General features: G+C 37.7%; 1 protein-coding gene across 2 annotated transcripts in view; it reads left to right on the top strand.

Moving 5' to 3' along the window:
• ADCY8 (adenylate cyclase 8) overlaps window positions 1-19,400 on the top strand; it is a 115,889-nt gene that overhangs the window by 22,301 nt on the left and 74,188 nt on the right. For both annotated transcript variants that reach the window (XM_058018369.1, XM_058018360.1), the window contains exon 2: window positions 7,410-7,559. In XM_058018369.1, the coding sequence (XP_057874352.1) occupies window positions 7,410-7,559 (150 nt within the window). The remainder of the gene's footprint in view (window positions 1-7,409; window positions 7,560-19,400) is intronic.

The following is a 19,400-nucleotide window of genomic DNA, read 5'->3' as shown; positions in this document are numbered from 1 at the left end:
CCTGGTTAGACAGCACAGGTAATTGAAAGTATTTCTGTAGTACATGTGCTCTGGTTTCAAGGTCACATATATTTGGAGAGGAGAAGAGATTTCTGTCTGAACCCTTTATGTTAACTTATAAACACACCAAGAAAAGTGATGTTTTTTGGCAATGAAATATTTATGTCTGGAAGATTTGTCTTTAGATTTCTCCTTGTAATTGCCCTGCAATATGGTCTTAAAGCAGAGGAAAAAGGTACTTAAGAAACACACAGAAAACACTGAATGGAGAAAATTATTTGCATCAAAAAGACAAGATTGTTTTTTCTAAATGGGAACATTTTAGATATCTGGAGGTGACAGCATTCTGTATAAAAATGATGACAAAAGGGGGCTGTGCTGCTCAGTGAACTGGAGATGTGATTACCAGATTTCATTGCACAGTTCAGGATCAGTTCCTAGGTAAGTGTCAGAGAGTTCAGCTAAATACCTTATAGCCATGGAAAAGAGTTTCTAAAAAGTGAAAGTCATTTTCCTATCTTTGTTCATTCCCCTGTATGCATGGGCTATGACCCTGCCACTGACATTGTCTCAGTCATGTCTAGTCACTTTGACAGCTATAAAAAAAGAAAAGTACTAAAAAAAGATCCAAAGTCCCAGAATAGATTTATTTTATTATTAAAATTATTCCTGAACTCTAAATTTTAGATAAACTCAAGGAGACTAGGAGGAGTTATGTTGAAACTTTGGGGCTGCTCAATGGCACTAGCAGGGTTATGTATATGCTTGACTGCCTCTACATCCTTCAGTTATGTCAGTACTTATGTGTCTGAAATTATATATGATATAATTATGATATTTTATGATTGATATTAGTTTCTTGGAAGATCTCTTGTACCACACCATGTTGCAAAAGTTTTGCCATAATTGGTAGCTGACTTAGTAAATTTGTGTGGCTTTAGCTATTTATAAGGGACTTAATCAGGCAATCAATAATGAATTCAGTGTGAGGAGGAACAACAAAGGATACAGCTATTTTTTGTAGTAACAAATCGGAATCCTGAATATTAAAGATATGGCTTTTCAAATACTATCCTGAACTGGAACAATTGATTGTATGCAAATTTGCCATTGTTCAGAGGGGAAACGGTTTTTGTTTTCTAAATCACTAACAGAACAAAAATTCATTTTAGAATATTCTGCAACAGAGTGGAGAAAACTTTGTCTGAAACCAGTTGTTTTCATTGAAGGTTATATAATAATTTCTTGTGGTACACCCTATGATTTGATAGGGCCAACTTGCTTGCAGGCTGCACATTTTATGCACCTTAAAGGCCGGATTGTTCCTAAGCACACAGTGAAGTCCTCTGATGATGGCTCTAGTAGTAGCAAGATCAGGCATCTAAAAAGGTCTCAGCTCTCCTAGAGGCATAAATAAGATCAGAGTTTTTGAAGAATCAGCCAATGTTCCCATAGGAGCTGTGCACAGCTGATCCACAAAATTCAGTTCTAAACACGAAATCAGATGGTGACACTGGTACAAATGGCTTCTTTCACATGTAGCAAATCTAGGGTGGGTGGGGTAAAGCAGTTCTTAGCCATCATAGTCTGTGCTTGTCTAACTTTACCAGAAATAATCATTTTGCTATTCTCCATCCCTGTCTTCCCAGGGGTGTGGCATATTTCTGTCTTTCAGTAAAGTACGTGTATGTAGATCAGATTAAGGAGTAGCACTCACTCCAGCTGTGAGTAGGAGTTAAACATCTGTTGTACTTATGTATTGGAAAGTAGAGAGGATCAGGGACAGCTGAGTTTTCCAGAAAGTCAAGGCAGCAGTTTGGGCACCTTTGTGTGCCAGATTGGTTTCCAATAAAAGTTACTGAAGAAGCACCCACAGACTAAAACAAACAAAACTGCCTTTTATCACAGCCAGGGGAATTTAGCAGTTAGACCCAGGAGAAGTCAGAATGAGTGAACTTTAGTAATAAAAACACTCTTTACAAGGTGGTTTAACAATAAGGCAGCAATGATTTCCATTTAATGAGTTGGCAGCAGTGCCAGCTATGAATGTTCACATGCTTCCTCTTCCTGTGGAGGCTGTGCTGTGAACTTAATCAGACGATTGCTCTAGATATGGCCAACACCAAATGTTTGTTTTTTAAGTTGGCTAAGTTCCCTGATATAGTTCACAGTATGGTCCCACAAATAATTGCTCTGGCACAGTGAAGGGGAAGCTGTACTGAGGGATCAAGGTGGGCATAAGGCAGTACAGAGGAACAGGTACTTACTAGTTTTTCTGCCAAGAGCTTTGATTCATAAAATCATACTCTCAGTGGGAGAGAGAGGCTTGCTGCAGCCCAGCAGTGAGAGAGCCGTAGAGTCTGTGATGCCAGATGTTCCTATTTTAGAGAAAGTACAGCATTTTAGTCTTCTTGTGCAACTCTCAGTCCATTCCTGGTGATAAGTTCTTATGAAAGCATTTATTTTCCCTCAAATAACCCAAGAAAGACATAGATCGAGAAAGGAAAGAGAATTTTCTGAGACATTTTAATTACAAAAAACAACATTGTGGTGAACTTCTATTTTTAGTTAAACAACTAATGAAAAATCAAAATGCTTCTCCAAACTTAATTATCCAATAATAATTACCATAGCAACCAGTTCTTTATGTGGCACATGCTGAAAACACTCTCTAAGAAGCACGAGTTTACTTTCCCTGTTTTTCCAAAACAGACAAGAAATGCTCTAATCTGTTTCTAAAGCCCTGAGAATGCCTAGCTGGAGATTACATTGAAAGCCACTTGTTTACTTCTCACATGTGTTTGGGTGACATCAGCCCCAACACTGCTCTGCTTCTATGTGGCAGAAAAAAATTGCCTGCTGAAGAGGTTAATAATAGGTTTATTTCTGCTAAACATTCTAGAGTACATTTCTGCACTTGAGGTAGTAACACACAAGCTCACTGTCCTTCTGGATTTCAGAGTAATTTCAGCTTTCTCTCCTCTGCCTCCGCTGTGCTTTCCACATGGATATATGCTGTTGTTGTCTCAACTTCATGATGAAGTTACATCAGTTGCAATCTTTTAGGGCTGTCTATCAATCAACATATTTCCAATCCATTTGGTTTGTTGAATGTTCATAAATATTCATTTTTCCTCAGGTTATGTATTCTTTGGAAGTGCTGAACTCAATCACTATACACTCCATAAACATCTGTTAATGGCTGGCCTTATGGCTTTAAATTAACTGCATGTTTCAAAAAGGGAAATCGTGGTAAACCTAAAACACAGCTCAGTTATGATTTTTGTGAAACTTCTGACTTTTGCCAAACCTTTAGCTTGCTTCCAGTTATTCATAAACTCACAGGATTCTGTGTAAACTCCTAAGGAAGGCCAACTCAACTAGGTGCTCTTAATAGCAGAAATGCCTAAGAATTGTTGTGCTTATCCCAGTATCTCACCTGTACCCTTCTGACCATCCTGCTTCCTGACCTAGATTCAACTCTGCCTTGAAAACTGCCTGTAGCTGATTACCTACCACTTCACAACAGACACAGGGGTTACTTTACCATCTTTTCAATTAATTTTCCCTCTCCTGTTCTCTTGCATTACTATATTGTACCTGCTTTGATTATCACTTCCTCCTGATGAGCCATGCCCGGTGCCTTTTAGTTGTTTCTTTGAAACCTGGTATTTCCCAAATCAACTCAAAATGTTTCCTTGGTTTCAGCTGTCTTGGCAAAGACTTTTTTATATGAGTGGCAGATAAAAATGATGTTATTTCAATCAATGTGTTCTTTCAAATTTAAACTATTTGTCTGACTTGCATCCTCTCATGTCTTTTGGTTTTTGTTAGTTTTCATAATGATTTTGCAAAGGGTTCTGAGGTGCCTTTATGGAGGACACTTCATAAGTGACCATTTATTTGACAAGTGATTTCTTTCATCTGGAGAAGAAGACAATCAGGGGGACCTCATTGATTTCTACAACTACATGAGAGGAGGTTTTAGTGAGGTGGGTGTCAGTCTCTTCTGCCATGTCTCAAGTGAAAGGACAAGGGGAAATGGTCTTAAATTAGATCGTGCCAGGATTAGATATTAGAAACAAAATTCTCTCTGAGAGAGTAGTCAGGCATTGGAATAAGTTGACCTGGGAGGCAGTGGAGTCTGAAATGAATCAAGAGGCATCTAGATGTGGAACCTTTGATATTATTTAAAGGTGATTATGGTGCTGCTGGGTTGATGCTTGGAATGGCTTACCCTGAAGATCTCTTCCAACCTTGATGACTCTGTGATTCTGTGATTCTACTGCCTCAGTGATCAAGTAACTTCATTTAGCTCTGTTTATCTTATTATGTGATTATGTGTAACTGCAGGTTCAGCAGGGACAGTGGTGTTACACTGTGTCTGTCACAGACATATTCCCAAGCAGTGTTGTGAAGGGTACCTTCATTGCATTTTTTAAATATTCAAGAAGTACCCCACCTCAGAGCCCCATTTAAAATCAAAATACATCACTCATGGCTTTTTATGATCTCTTGCTGTGCTGCTATTCTTCATTATTTAAGTGCTGTGAAAGGTACAAATAAACTTATAAATGTTGTGAAAGTATTTTGTTTTTTCACATTATGCCTCAGCTTCCCTACTGTGAGAGCACTGATTATTTTCAGGTCAGTCAAAAAGATATTAAACTCTGTACATCTTAAAAAACAGAGTCTGTCCTGGCTTGTAGCCTTGATAGGTTGTAGAAAATCCTCCAAGACTTCTCAAATTGGCCTCAGTAAGCTCTAGAAAAAAGGAACAGCAATTAAAGACTCAAGTCTTATGTCTTTTTGTTCTTTTATTGACAAGAGCCCCAGATTAGTATGCCTTGCAAGTCACAGTGCTTTACTCATTGAAGTGATTTCAATCAGACTACCATGTGTCAGGAAAGCCAATTCTGCCCCTGCATAAGCTGTTGTTTTACCTGTAACATGTTTTCCATTATTCCTCTTGTCCAAATGAAATTATGTACCCATGAAATCTAATTGAAAGACAAATTCTAGTGCATTTACTCTAAGGAGATCTGCTGAAGGGAGTGGTACAAGTCCTGAGCATTAGCAGAGATGGGTGACTGAACTGGGCTCAGGAAATTGCAAATGAATTTGCTAGCAAAGGAGGCCACCTTGTCACTGCTTTCACTGTTGAAATTCACTTTTCAAATGTTCTGGAGAGATTTTCTTTTTTTTCACCCTCTACTCTAACCTTCCTAGTATGTGTGAAAATACAGCCCAGGTCAAAGTTCAAAGTCAGTCAAAAAGGTTTGAAAAGTTGACTCCTCCAACCTCCCTCAGCTGATTCCAGTTGTCCTGCTGAACAATTCAGTTCTCAACTAGTTCTGATTGAGAGTCTCAATCTCATGTCAGATCATCAGACACCTCTTAGTAGCTTGCACCAGAAGGGGTTATTTCATACATAAATTACTGCCTTCCCTGATTTATTTTGGAGCAAAGGCAGAGAGGGTCTGGGGGAAGCTGGCTGGTCCAGGGCAACGTCTCCAGTAAAACAGGATATGGTAGATAACAGGAAGAAGGCAGAAAGTGCAAAGAGAGAATAGTGATACATGCAGAGTGACTAAAGAGCCTCAAATTCTTCCTTTTTAAAAAGTAAAAGTAAGGGGTTATGTTTTAAGTCAGTAAAATCAGGAACGGTGATGAGCTAATTAATTGGAAATGGTTACTCACTGTTTATACACATGATGTAGCACTCAAATAAATTATAAAATTGTCAATTGAAGGGAAAAAAAGGAAAGAGTTTTATCACAAAGGATCTAATTAAATTGTTAAAAATCTTTATTATTGAGTGATATAGGAGCCAAATGTACTATTAACTTGATAAAGGCATCAGGAAAAGTTGTGCAGGTGCACTGAGTATGCCACCTCCAGCTTAGAGGATCCTGGAAGACAGGGAGATGCAAGGATCACAGTAATCATGCCCTACTTCTCACAAGCCTTGTCTAGACATCTACTACTGGAAAAGGTTAAACAAAACTTCATCTGGAGACAGGATATGCATTATTATTTAATCATTGCAAATTAATTCCCTGTACTATAGTAGAACAATACTCCAGATTCAGAAATATGGGAATATATAAAGCTGAAGTTTCTGCCAGATGCTTTTGGCCTGATATCAGATCTCACTTTCAAACCCACATGACTGTGGGAAGTGAGACCTGCAGATCTGAGTCAAAGCATCACAATGAGATCAGGGAGACCTCTAATAGGACAAACAACACTTGGATTTTAGGAAAACTGATTATTAGAGGATCGTAAGAAAATACAATGTCTATCCCAAAATGTTCTGCAATCACAGATTGCTGGAGCGTTCAAGACTGTTTTGACAAAGCATCACATTTTCCACCACCAGAGAGAGGATCCTGAATGATGAACACTTGATGTGCCTTGCTGCAGTTGTTCTGGTGTTGTTATGATCCTGTATGTATCACCCATAGCTATCAAAGCCTTTGAAATCTCAACTAATTACAAGGAGGAGATAGTGGATGAAGGTACTGAGGCTGCAGAAACTTTTCCTCTCTCTAGTGCAGTCGAATGTTTCTTACTCACTTTCCCAGCCAATTCTCACTTCAATGGTGTTGATGTGCCCTGCCTTACAAACATGCAGAGCACAAAGAAAGGTCAATGACAGATAAGTAATCCACTGAAATTTACACTGCCCAAGGATCCACCCCCATCTGGCTCTCTTGAGTTCATATGGAAAAGGAAGAAGCTGTGGCACAGCTTCTACAAGGAAAACCAGTTCATCTCTTGCGTAGACTTCAGCAAAGAAAAACTCTGTGTACAAAGGCATTGACTGTGCAAGAATTTGCTTGTCCTTTCAGCTTCCCCTGTTGACTGGTTCAGAATTCAGATTGTGTAAATTTGTGCTTTGACATCAGCTGAAAATGAATGTATTCGAATTGGTTGATAATAATACAATAACTATTGCCACTGATATTAATGATACAATGCCTATTGTCACCGATATTAATTCATAGCTAATTGATATTCTTTGTTTTCCTTATTATGGCTTGCTTCCCAAACTAAAGCCATGGAAGAAATCACAAAGTTTCTCTTGCAGAAGAGGCAGTGCAAAAACAAATTGTTAATTACATTTGTAATCATTCCTGGCTAGAGCTCTGTGAGTCAATTTTTGGAAACATAATTTGTGGTTCAACCAGAGTTTAATGCCCCCAAATACTGCATATCTCATCCTCAAGGCAGAGACAATTTACAAAGTTGATGTCCCTACTTAAGATCCAAGACAGTCTTTTATGCAAACTTTCCTAACTGCTATTTTTGCAGCCTAAAAAGCTGTCTTCATCTCTCTTTCATTTTTTTGAACAGATATTTTTGCTTCTCCTGTCTAATCAAATCCTGTTTGTTGTTCATTGCAGATTGCAGCTCAGGCGGTGTTATTTATGTGTATGAACACTGCAGGAATCTTCATTAGCTACCTATCAGACAGGGCACAGCGCCAAGCCTTCCTGGAGACCCGCAGGTGCGTGGAAGCCAGGCTGAGACTGGAGACAGAAAACCAGCGACAGGTATGGTCACCAGGAACAACATTCCTGCTTTTCTACTAACCTGTGTTGATAGTTGGACAAGACCAGGAGTTTGTAGCCACCTGATTTGAGCAGGTTAAGTGAGGTTTTATGCTCTTGCTGTGCTGGTGTGTATCGAGTTGATGTGGCATCTAAACGATTTCCCCTAGGAAACAGGATGAATAGAGTGGCTGCTCATCATCATTTCCCACAGAAGAGGCCATCAAATGAAACAGCACCTGGCAGGTGGTTAAAAATGCTTCTTTACACAAGAGAGGTTAAGCTGGGGGATTTCACATTTCAGAGTGTTGTAGATATTAAAAATTGCGTTACTCAAGGGAAAGATGCTCCAGAACCATCTGGATGCAATCCTGTGCCATGTGCTCTGGGATGGCTCTTCCTGAGCAGGGAGGCTGGACCAGATGACACACTGTGGTCCCTTCCAATCTGACTGCTTCTGTGAGTCTTTCAAAACTAAGCAAGTTCATCAAAGAGAATCTAGAGAAAATACTAAAGCATCCCTTCAGGCTCATAGATGGATTTTTGCAGCTGCAGCCAAATATCACTGTTCTGTTTCTGTTCTTAAACTCTTGAAAAATCAACCTTTGGCCCTGTGTGCAATAGCAAACTGGGTTAGGTGCACTTTTGATCTGAACAGGTATAGTTGATCTAAGGTACTCATCTTTTGTGATCCAAAATAAGTATTGAATTGAAAAAAGTTTGCTGCTTATTATTTTGCACAAAGGGAGCAGCACCTGCATCACATATATTACATTGCTGTATCATTCTAAGATGAATTTAGCCTTTCATTTTGCCCTGCTGTATAAATATGTACATAGCTTCTCAAATTTATTTCATTTGCCCCCTGAAAGTCATGCTCCTATACAGTGTTCTAGGAAGATGTCCTGTTCTGGACTTTAATGACTCAGTACACATGACTGTGTTGAGTAATGCCAGGGGTCTCTGCCAGAACATCTCGGCAGCCATTGCTGACTGAAAAGACTTTGAGGGATATTATCTAGGATGCTCTGTTCTTTTTTTTAACTGCAGGATCATATTTTCATTCATTTTGAGGTATTTGGGATTTTGGGGTATTTGGGTTTTTTTTCCTTTTCCTTCTTGCCTTATTTTTCATAAACCATGATTTTGTAAGCATTACTTTGACCATAGTTTTCTAGAGTTCATTGTAAAAAACTTTATATCACTAACAAAATGGTTCCTTGTTCCATATTAGTCTGAGATTTTCCCATTAGAATTATTTTATCCTCTCATGTAAAATGAAGGTAGTAAAAAGAAAAATATTTTGAGAAATCCAGTTTTGCTGAACTTTTATTATCTATTCGGAAAATGAAAACAGATAGTTTCCGTTTGGGTAGGCAGATTTTTTTTTTTTTTAAAGGAGGAAGTAGTGGTTGGATCAGAAATATTTATTTTTATTAAGTCAGGTTGAACAGTGAATTTTGCCTTGGCCCTATGCTTTGCAGGGTTTCAGGGCTGTGTTGTTCCCTGAGGGCAGAACTTCCTGGAGTGTTACCTCACTGCAGGTGAGATTCACCTATAACCAAACAAAGCAGTGTGTCATAGGCATCATATGACTGGAAATGCATAAGGGGAAATGTCCTTGGGCCAAGGAAAATGCCCACAGGAGAGAAATACAGACAAAAGGACACCAAATGAAAGATCTCTTCTGAAACCTAATTTACGACAAACTAGCTCAAATTTTTAAAATATAATTTTATTATATAAAACCAAAACATTTTTAAATATTTCTGATTAATTTTCTTGCACATTTGTAATTTTCTTATTATGGATGCCACTATATATGAGAATATTTAATAAACATTTCAGCTTTTCATTTACATTTGGAACAGCAACATTAAACAAATACTCCAATGCTGGAACATCTTGAGCAATCGAGAGACTGTTTCCCTCAGCATTCTATTTTTTCCATTTGTTTCTGGGGTAGCATCTCATTTAAGCAATTTTTAAACCTATCTGTTTTAAGAAGACTGACAAGGTCACATTTTAGGTGACCACTTTTTTAGCAGCTTGTTCATGCTCACTTAATGAGGATACAGGCAATAATTCAGTGACTGCATGCACTTTTCTATCTTGAGGAAAGATATTGCCTAATAAATGGTATCTGTAGTTCAGATTAATGTAACAAAAATATTTCCTGTTAATGCACATCAAATTTTAAAAAGTGAGGATTAAAGTTTACTAAATTATTTCCACTACTTTAATTTCCTTTGAAGGGGGGAAAAAAGGTGGAAAAAGATTGTGCAGGACGATAGTTGTGATGTGGCTTCTAAAAATTTCTAGAAATATTGTTGATGAACAATAATTTGCAGGGAAATAGAGGAATAATTATTTGTGTAATTCTTCCAGACAATAATTCAAGGAATTCCAAATTTGTTCCACTTAATTTTATTTTCCTTTCACTTGCCATAAACTGTTTAAACTAAAGGGTGCTTGCAGCAAAGACAATGTTTTTGTGGCTTTCAGTGGTGGTACTGCTGCTTTCTATAGTAGTGGATGACAATTCAAATCTCTTGAGGCTTCTTTCATCCTCACACATCTTCTGCTTCTTCAACTGAAAGGAATAGAAAATTAAAATTTGTTGACATGTTGTATGTGTGGAATGTCATGTGAGGTGGGACAGTTCGTCAGAAAGATCCTGTAAGGTCTGGTTTTTCCTTTACTTTATTTGAATCAGAAGACCAGTAAAATTAAAGTAAAACAAAACAACATAAGTTTAAAACTACAACAAGGAGTGGCATGGTTGTCCATAAACAATTACAGAAGGAGGCTCCAATTTTATGTAATCATGGAAGTTATAGAAATTATTCAGATATACTTCTATTCATTATTGTGTATTGTTAAAACTAAGAAATTAAGTTTCTGCTCTCCCAAAATGACCCTTCCACTTTCTTAATATCCCTTGGATTCATAATCTCTAATCTTCTCTCATTCTAATAATGATAAATGCTACTGCTCTCATTATGCAGTATTGTGCAATGTCTAAAAGAACCAGTCATGGAAAGTCACCCAATTGTGAGACAAACATTTTATAATCTGTGTTTTAGAGAAAAGCAAGAGGTGCCATTAGAAATGTGGAGGTGTACAAGGAAACAGTAATAGTGACAAGGAAGGATCTCTCATTGTCAGAGGTTTTTAAGGATCCTCTAATGAGGATATGTAGATTCTCTGGAATGCGCATATAAACTTTCTACTGTGTCAGATTCTGCTGCTGGTGAAAAACAAGAGATTTTTCTGTAATTCCAGATACATTTCATGTCTATGAGCTGATTTTTTTTTCAGTGAAAGCAGCTTCATTTATTCACTTGCAGCCATTGCATAAGGAGTGATGAAAATAGGAGGTGAAATCACTAAAATCCCACTCGGGATGAATAAATATTTTTGTTGTTCTTCATGTTACTGTAACATGAAATTTGGATGTCATGTGTTTTCCAGATGCCATTATCTTCCAGCAGCATCTCCCTTTGTGGGTTTCCAGGGTTCAAGAATTCCTTAAGCTATTTTGTTTTTGCTGTGAATTTTCCACTTTGGCAGTCAAAGCCATTGTTGTTCAGAAGTGTCTGGGCCTATGGTCTCTGTAAACCTGAATTAGCTCCATAGGCTCATTTTCCACTGAAAATATCTCCAGGTGCAAGTTCAGCTTTTACACCAATTGCAGTTTATTCAGTGACTGTACAGGAAGGAGGAGAATGCAGGGCAGACCTGGATGATGCAAAAGACTTTATGGAGCTTGGCTGATCCAAGGCAACCTGACTCCAGTTTTGAAGTGACTCAGTTTCCAGTGTCTATTTCCAACAGTCTACATACAATAAAGCTCCTATATCTTTTTTCATTCTTCCTCCCCCATCTCCATTTACTCTCCACAAGACTTGTAGACAAAATTTTCTGAAGTGTTTCAGAAAGTCAGGACTTTCAGTTGTATTTTCAGATCATCAAGGATCTGATTTTCTATTGTTATGCTTTTGTTTTTGAACACCTGGGGTAGTTAGAGGTACATATTAGCATTTTCAATTGCAATGAATTTCCTAACTCTAATTACTCTTTTATGAAAATGAACAGCAGTGTGGCTACAAAGGAGAATTACTCCAGCAGTCATTGCTAATGATGTTTATGCACTTACCTGTATGGTATTATCTGTGTGACACCATTTGGAAATCCCAGCACCCTGTAAAACTGAGGGAACATCTGTGTCTAATTATTTCCTAATTTTCATTAAAAAATTAATTTTTTTGTGAAAATCTAAAACATTTCAGAGCTTGACATAGTTAAAGAAGTTTATGAATACCAGAAAGACTTTACCATCAAAAGATGAAAGTATCAGGAAAGCAGACTGCAGGAGGCAGCACAGACAAATGTGTTGTAAAAACAGCCTCTATTTAGCAGTTATTGACAAAAAAAATGACAAAATTTTTTTCACATCCAATGAACTGTGGTTAGCAGCATGTTCTTAAGGGATGTATTTATATCAAGCAGCCAAATATGGCCACCAAAAATGTCCTCTGATTTCATTTTTAAAACATTGCAATTATTAATATAAAAAAAAATGAGGCTCTCAGTTTTCACATCCATTTTATTCCAACAATATCATAACTTGCTACCACCTGTTTGAAATTTTGATTTAATACTTTCGTTTGATATCAAAAATGTTAACAACCAGTGCTATACTTTGTTAGTGAACACTTCAAAGATACTGTCTTTGTTTTAATCTTGATTTTGTTGCAAGTACACAGCAGGTGATTCTGCTTTCATCATATCTGGGCAATGAAAATAGATAGTCTAACTCACTTTCTTAATTAGCAACTGAAAACCCTTCAAAACCAATGAATATGTAATTTCCCTCATTGTGAAAATGCTGTGAAATTTCCTTAATGAAGAGCAGAAACCTGCACTAAATTTCTTTTTCTTTTCTATTTCTCAGGATTCAAAATCCCCAAGTTTTAAATGAATGACATATTAAATCCAGACACATATTGAAATGATGGCTTTATGTAGAATTGCTTGCAATATATATCAGGTGTCCTGACCTGCTCTTTCTCCAGTCTTTACTTGAAATTTGCATAACATTTTAGACCCTGAAATACGGCAATTTAATTATAAAGAGTCTCTCAGATAACTTTGTCATACTGCCTTTTTGTGCACCCCACATACATATATCAAGTTATACATATCTGAAAACAATTATTGTGTAGTGAAGTCAGGGCTATTGTTGTGCAATAAAAATTGTGCAGGAATATTTGACTAACTGAAGCTGTAAATGAAGCCTTACAAGGACTATACAGGGAAAAACCACAAAAGTTAATTGCCCTAAGTTATTATAGCTACAAGACTATAAAAATCAGTCCAGCCCTTACCCCTTCTCTTGTTATAAGATCACAACATTGCAGGACAGCAATTCTCAGAAAAGGCATTTAGTCATAATTAGAAACTTCTCTGGTCATGCCGCACTTCTTATCCAAGACTGCTCTAGACCAAAGACACTAATGAAGCCTGGACAAAGCAACAGGAAAACAGGGATGGGATGGGAGGCTGCTTTCAAGCTAAGCAAAGTTGTTAAACTGTATTTTACTAACCTGAGTAACCTGGGATCTGAACTAATGTTCAGAAAACCCAATATTATGTCCTCTCTGAAACATTTTGTTTGCATTATTTCTAGTAGATTTAGAGCACCTAATATCATTTTATATACAAGTTGTTTGAGATCAGAGGGGGAAACAGTCCATATCTGTTTGACTTTTGCATTCATCCTCTGGAGAGGTGTTGATTCTTGTCCTCAGTGTAGCAGATTATGCATCATTCATGAAGAGAAAACTCTTTACCTCTTGCACAGAGCTCACCAACAAGGCTGCTCAGCTCTGGCTATGTTAAACTATTGGCAAGGAGTAAACTCAAATCAGAAACAAATCCTCCAGGCTCGAAGTCTTGACAAGTCAAATGGAAAAATTATTCTAATTTTAGCACTACATTTGTGTAGTTTTAGTGCAGATACCTAGTTCTAGAAGTTACTAAAGCCACAACACATTAGTCTTTTTAGCTGTATTGTTTAAATCCCTCTCCAAGACAGTCCTCAGCAAGCAGGCCCATTTCTCTGCAGAAACAATTTCCAATTCCACAGGGAGAAGGTCCTCTTATGTGAAAATAAGGGCCCTTAACATCTTTCTTAATTCTTATGGAAATGTTCTTGGGCATCTAAGACACAGGCAGAGGAGATGGAGTGAAGGCTCCATGGAGGCAGGAGGGCAGGTGGGGAGCAAGCACTGCCTGCTCCCAGTCTGGCAAGGAATATTCAGGCCAGAGGACCCAGGTTGGTACCCAACCTGATCCACTGGGCTTCCAGGAATGCTTCCCATCAAGCTGGGACAAAGGTGGGCATCTGCAAGTTTTAATTATGGGTTGAGTCAGATCAGTGGGGAGAAAGCAGAAAAACTTTTCTACATTAAATGGTGTAATGAGACGGGTCCCCTAAGAAAGGGCCCTACAGGCAATTCCTCCCGCAAGTCCTGCCACTGAGCACCAGCATTCCAGGCAATCTCTTTCTCATAGGGGATTCCACAAATCCAATTAAAACTCATTTGGAAAGTCAAAACAGTTTGGATGATGTTTCATTTGGTTGGCATAAAGGATTAGAGCTCACCACCTGAAAGGACCATTTGTCCAGGTGAGAAGAGGATAGTTTTGTTTTCTAGGTATGATCACACATTGTGTCTTTCTAGTATGGGCATCAGGGCTAGAAAATGAGAAGACAGCCCTTAGTCTTCAAAACAATCTGCTGTTGGCATATTTAGTCTCTTCTGCCTGAGATCTTTGGAAATACTGTAATCCTGCCTTAATCTCTTTTTCCATTAAAAAACCTGTTCTGTTTGACCATTTGTTTCCTCTTACCTCTACTTCCAGAGGATTTTTTTTCACACTTTCCCCTGCAACAATCTCTGCTTCCCATGTCTTTAAGAAGCTCTCTGCAGATTGATGAAGTCTAGTTTGTTTTTTGGCTCTTATTTTTTAAATTTTTTTAAGCAGCTTACATGTTATGTAGGTTTTATCAAGCTCTCACAAAGCTAGAATTTAATCAACTGTCAGTACTTTGCAGCCTCTAAAATAACAGCAGATTGGACTGGGATTGAAAAGGACACTTTAAGAGGGTTAAGCACCATGAAGTCTTGTGTGTATGCATATATATATATATATATACATATGTATGTACATATACGTAGATATTTGTGTGTGTGTATTTGTGTATATATGGTGGTGGTAAGAATAATAAAATCTCTGTGAATTGTTATGAGGATAAAGTTCAGATTTAGTTTAAAAAATAAAGGAATAATCTTAATTTTAGAGAGCACATGGTCTTTATAAAAATAGCTGAATGTGCTTCATATTTTAAAATTATGATCACAATAACTGAGCCTTTTTTTTTTAAAGGCCAAACAATAAAGTCACAATTTAAAATTAAAAAAATGTAAACCTCTGGTTAAATATTAAATGAAGGCTTTTTTTTTTCTCTTGATAAAAACCAATTTGTTAATTGTGAGATTTTAAGTAAAACTTCACATTTGTCCAGACTTTCTTTCATCTTAGTACTTTTCTCTAAAGAACCATGGTTGCCGCTGAAATTTTTTCTTCATGTTGTTCCATCAGATGATCAAGCTAATGGAACATCAAGATAACATACTGGTTAATTCAACAAATAAAGGAATATGAAATGTTTATATTGTTCTTCATAATCCATTTCCATATTCTCATTTAGTAGGTGACCTGTTTTCTAAATCAAATAAAAGACTTTTCTTCCTTATTGTTGGGGGAAAGAAATATTTACATGTATGATTCTGTACATACCAGGATGTATATTTACTATACCTTATCTCAAAACCCCCCATTACTGAACCCATTTGCAGTAGAAATCCAAAGATTGTAAAGTCAGAGTTTATATGTAGTGCCTTCACATTCACTGCCAGTGTTTGTTTCTTATCATCAAATCATAACTTCACATTTTTCTGTCAAGTAGAAATCTAAGGTAAAATCATGACAAAAATTATCTGCTTCCTTCTCTTCTATTCCTGCAAATCCAGAGTTGCCACATGGGCTCAAACAGAATAATGAGATTTGTAGTCAATGACAGAGAGATAGGAGTCAGACCCTGAAGTGCAATTCATATAGGGGAGAAATCCCAGTGTCAGATTTCAGGCATGGGAGCTCTCCTTGGAAGAAATTAGTGAGAAGGAATCCTCCTTCCTAGTAGATGGATTTTGGATTCACTGAGGATAAAACTCCTGTGAGGTACTTTGATCTCCAAACCAGGTTTTTCAAATGTGGTGCTGATCAATAGTGAATGAAACTGACAGGGTTTTGGTGGCCTGTGTCTCCTGTGCTCTCAGCTCTTTGCTAAAGAGAGAGGTGTCTAAAACTAAAAGGCTTTTTCCAGAGCTGCCATCAACTGGTGACCCTTGCTGATGCATCAGGGCAGTGGACAGAGATGGAATGGAATGAGTAAGGGGAATGAAATAGTTTCAGCCCCCTACAGTGATAAGACTTCTACCAGCTGGGCTGTCACACATTCCTCTTGCCTTAATAAAGAACTCCAAGCTTCGAATTCATCAAGTTAGTGCCTCTGCTCTGAGTTTCTCTTTCAGGATCAGAACTGTTAATGCATTAAGAAACTTCCCTTAGTGCCCTAAAAGGACTGTAGGAGGACTCTAAAATTAATGTCCTTCCAAGATGCTTAATTAATAGAGGGACTCTGTAGTCCAAGTAATGATTTTAAATCATGTAGCCATAAGCAGTACCAATTCCAAGATAAACAGAGTCAAGTTACTGATGCCATTACTGAGATAATTTAAGGTGAGATAGAATATTTGGATAAACATTTATAAATAGGCCAATGGTCTTTCATATTGATGTTGTTTGGGTTTTGCCTTTTTTTCTTTTATATGTTCTCTATATTTTTCACACATATATTTGTAACTCTGTCACCTATTGTATTAGTAACTAGCTTTCCCAATACTTTTCCATGGCCTTTCCCTGAGCAGAAAGACAAAACAAATTCCAGAGCTCCAAGCTCCAGGAGATAGAAGGTTCTGTGCTGTCTTGGTTCTTCCTGGGAACCAAGGCTGAGAACAACACGTCATAATCCATTCTCATGGACAAAACACAGCCAGTGCTGAAGAAGGGGCTCTAGAGAAGGGGTTTGACCTGGGGGGCAATGGCACCACCCCTTGTCCTCCTAATTGGTGCTTTTTATCAATTATGCTAATTTCCTAAGACCTATAAATGTGTACTCATCCCTGTATGAGTGGGCTTTTGAGGACATCTTTCCAAACTGCCCTTGAAGGCCTTCATTAAAGATCCCCCTTTACATTACCTCCTTACTAAAATTGTCTCTAGTTTCATTCCCAGGTTGGGCAAAAGGCAACAATATCACCAGTATTCAACTGCCCATCTACAGGCCTATTCAAAGAGGTTTGATTTTCAGGAGGTGATTTTCTCCCACCTACTGAAAGGAAGTTTTATCCTGCTTATTCTGTTTAGTACTGGCGTCTTGTAATTCTCTGACAAGGTGCATCCCTTGTTTTGACCAGAAAATATGACCTTGTGGCTCTTATTTATCTTGGTGTCTGCAGTGATTTAGCTATAGAAAGCTGAACAATAAAAGGCACAAAAGCCTTCTTTCTGATATTTTCTATGTCATTAGCTGCCGTGAGTACTCCTCACAGATGTGTATTTTACTGAATTTGTCTAGAAATTTTCAAAACAGCTCAAAAAAAAGTAATAAAATGGAAGAAGAGACATCTAAATCAATAGAAAAAAGAACCAGTACAAAAGAATTAAATGAAGATTTAATAGCAGATAAGTCAAAGCTGTTCCAGAGAAACATAGCACAATAAGCATTAAAGTCAGATGGTGCCATTCTGATATTTTAAGACAAATTTGAATTGTAGGAGCTGTTTTGTGATCATTTTCTATCCCAGTAAAACAAGGAAAAGCTTAAGATTATGCTATTATGAAATCAGTGTTGTGTCTGTCTCTCTCCTGCTCTTTAGCTCTGACTCTGGCCTTCCTCACAAGCTAACTAAAATTTATGGAAGCCAATACACCAGGAGATAGTACAAAGCTTTTTGTCATAATATGGGTCTTATTTCCATATAAATATTTTTCTTCTGAATATTTATCTTTTCCACTATTGTTTAATAAAGAATAAATTTAAAAAATCATCATGATATTTGGAAGAAACAAAATTGAGAATATAAAATATGACTTTCCATTATTAGATGAGTCTAATGGGTTACTGTGGGGCTCGAGAGTATCACTTGTTCAGCTCAGGTGTCCCCAGTGAAAGTAGGACATTGACCTGTTGGAGAAAACCTAGAGGAGAGTCATGAAGATGATCAGAGAGGTGGGGCATTTCTTCTATGAGACAGGCTGAGAAATTTGAAATTTTTCGGTCTGGGGAAAAGAAGCACACGGGGAAAACTTACAGAACCTCCCAGTGCCTAAAAGAGCTACAAGAGAGATGGAGAAGGACTGTTGACAAGGGCATATAATGGTAGGATAAGGGGGAATGGCTTAAAACTGAAAGAGAGCAGGTTGAGATTGCTATTAGGAAGAAATTCTTGACTGTGAGGGTGGTGAGACCGAGGAACAGCTTGCCCAGGGAAGTTGTGTCTGTCCCTTGACTGGAAGCTGGATGGAACTTTGATCAACTTGGTCCAGAGGAAGGTTCTCCTGCCCTTGGCCAGGTGGTAACTGACTGATCCTACTTCCAATCCAACCCATTGCATGATTCTATGCTAAATGTTCATGTCTACAAGGTAGGGCAGTAATACAAATAGTTTTGTAACTCCTGCTTTTCACCACTCATCTTTCTAACATGTCTGGGTTTCACAGTGAAATGTAAATCTAACACACTCTTCATTCACGAGATAAAAAATCATATGTAAGGGTTCAGAGGACCTGGAATTGTTAACAATTGTATGTATTCAATACAGATACTTAATTTGAGAGCACTTAATCTGAGACCTGTAGATCCTGCTGCTAAACTAAAAGATAAACAAGCAAAGCACTATCAGGAGATTGTTTCATGATGTGCTCCCACCCACTCCCGTGCAAGACAGTGGTGCTCATGTGGCCTTATGACAAGTTTGTTCATTGTACCTGTGCCATAGTGTAATTACTGTCTGCAGTTAGCAGTTAGCTTCATGATCAACTGTGTTACTTCTGAAAAAAATGTTTTAAGTATTTTTGTATTTTTTTAAATATTTTGAAGAGGAATATTTATTTTTTTATTAAATATACCTGCACCAGCAATCACAAGTACCATGCAAAAAAAGAAAAAAAAGAGACAGGGAGTGTTGTTCTACCAATTCCCAGTATGTTACAGGATGAGCTAAATATTTACGAAGCAAAAATTGTACTGGGAAGGCATAAAAACCCAAACTGGCAGCCCTGGAATCATTCTTCTACATCTCAGGAACTGCAGGGTAAGCAGGCACTAAGATTGTGATCTCATTACACAGCCAACTGGGTAATAAAAAACATCTCCTTTTACACATGGCAGTAGACTGTTAGTCATCACACCCTGCCAAGATTTTGTAATGTGGCTTCAAGTATTGAATCCTCAAACCATTCCCTACCCTGCCAAAAAGAAAGAACCAGCAGGACTTGCAGTTCCTCTCTTCTGCATGTACTATGTATATTGTTTTATGCTGGTTTGGACAACAGCATAGAGGAAAAAATTTAATAACATCTTCCTACAAGAAGATGGGGAAAAAGCTTTTTTCTACTTTCACTGCCATAAGCTTTGCAACATGTCTCATT

This window comes from Melospiza georgiana, chromosome 1 (genome assembly GCF_028018845.1).
Source record: "Melospiza georgiana isolate bMelGeo1 chromosome 1, bMelGeo1.pri, whole genome shotgun sequence".
In the NCBI taxonomy this organism is placed as follows: Eukaryota; Metazoa; Chordata; class Aves; order Passeriformes; family Passerellidae; genus Melospiza; species Melospiza georgiana.
The sequence above is the reverse complement of the archived record's forward strand: the minus strand, read 5'-3'. Positions and strand labels throughout refer to the sequence as shown.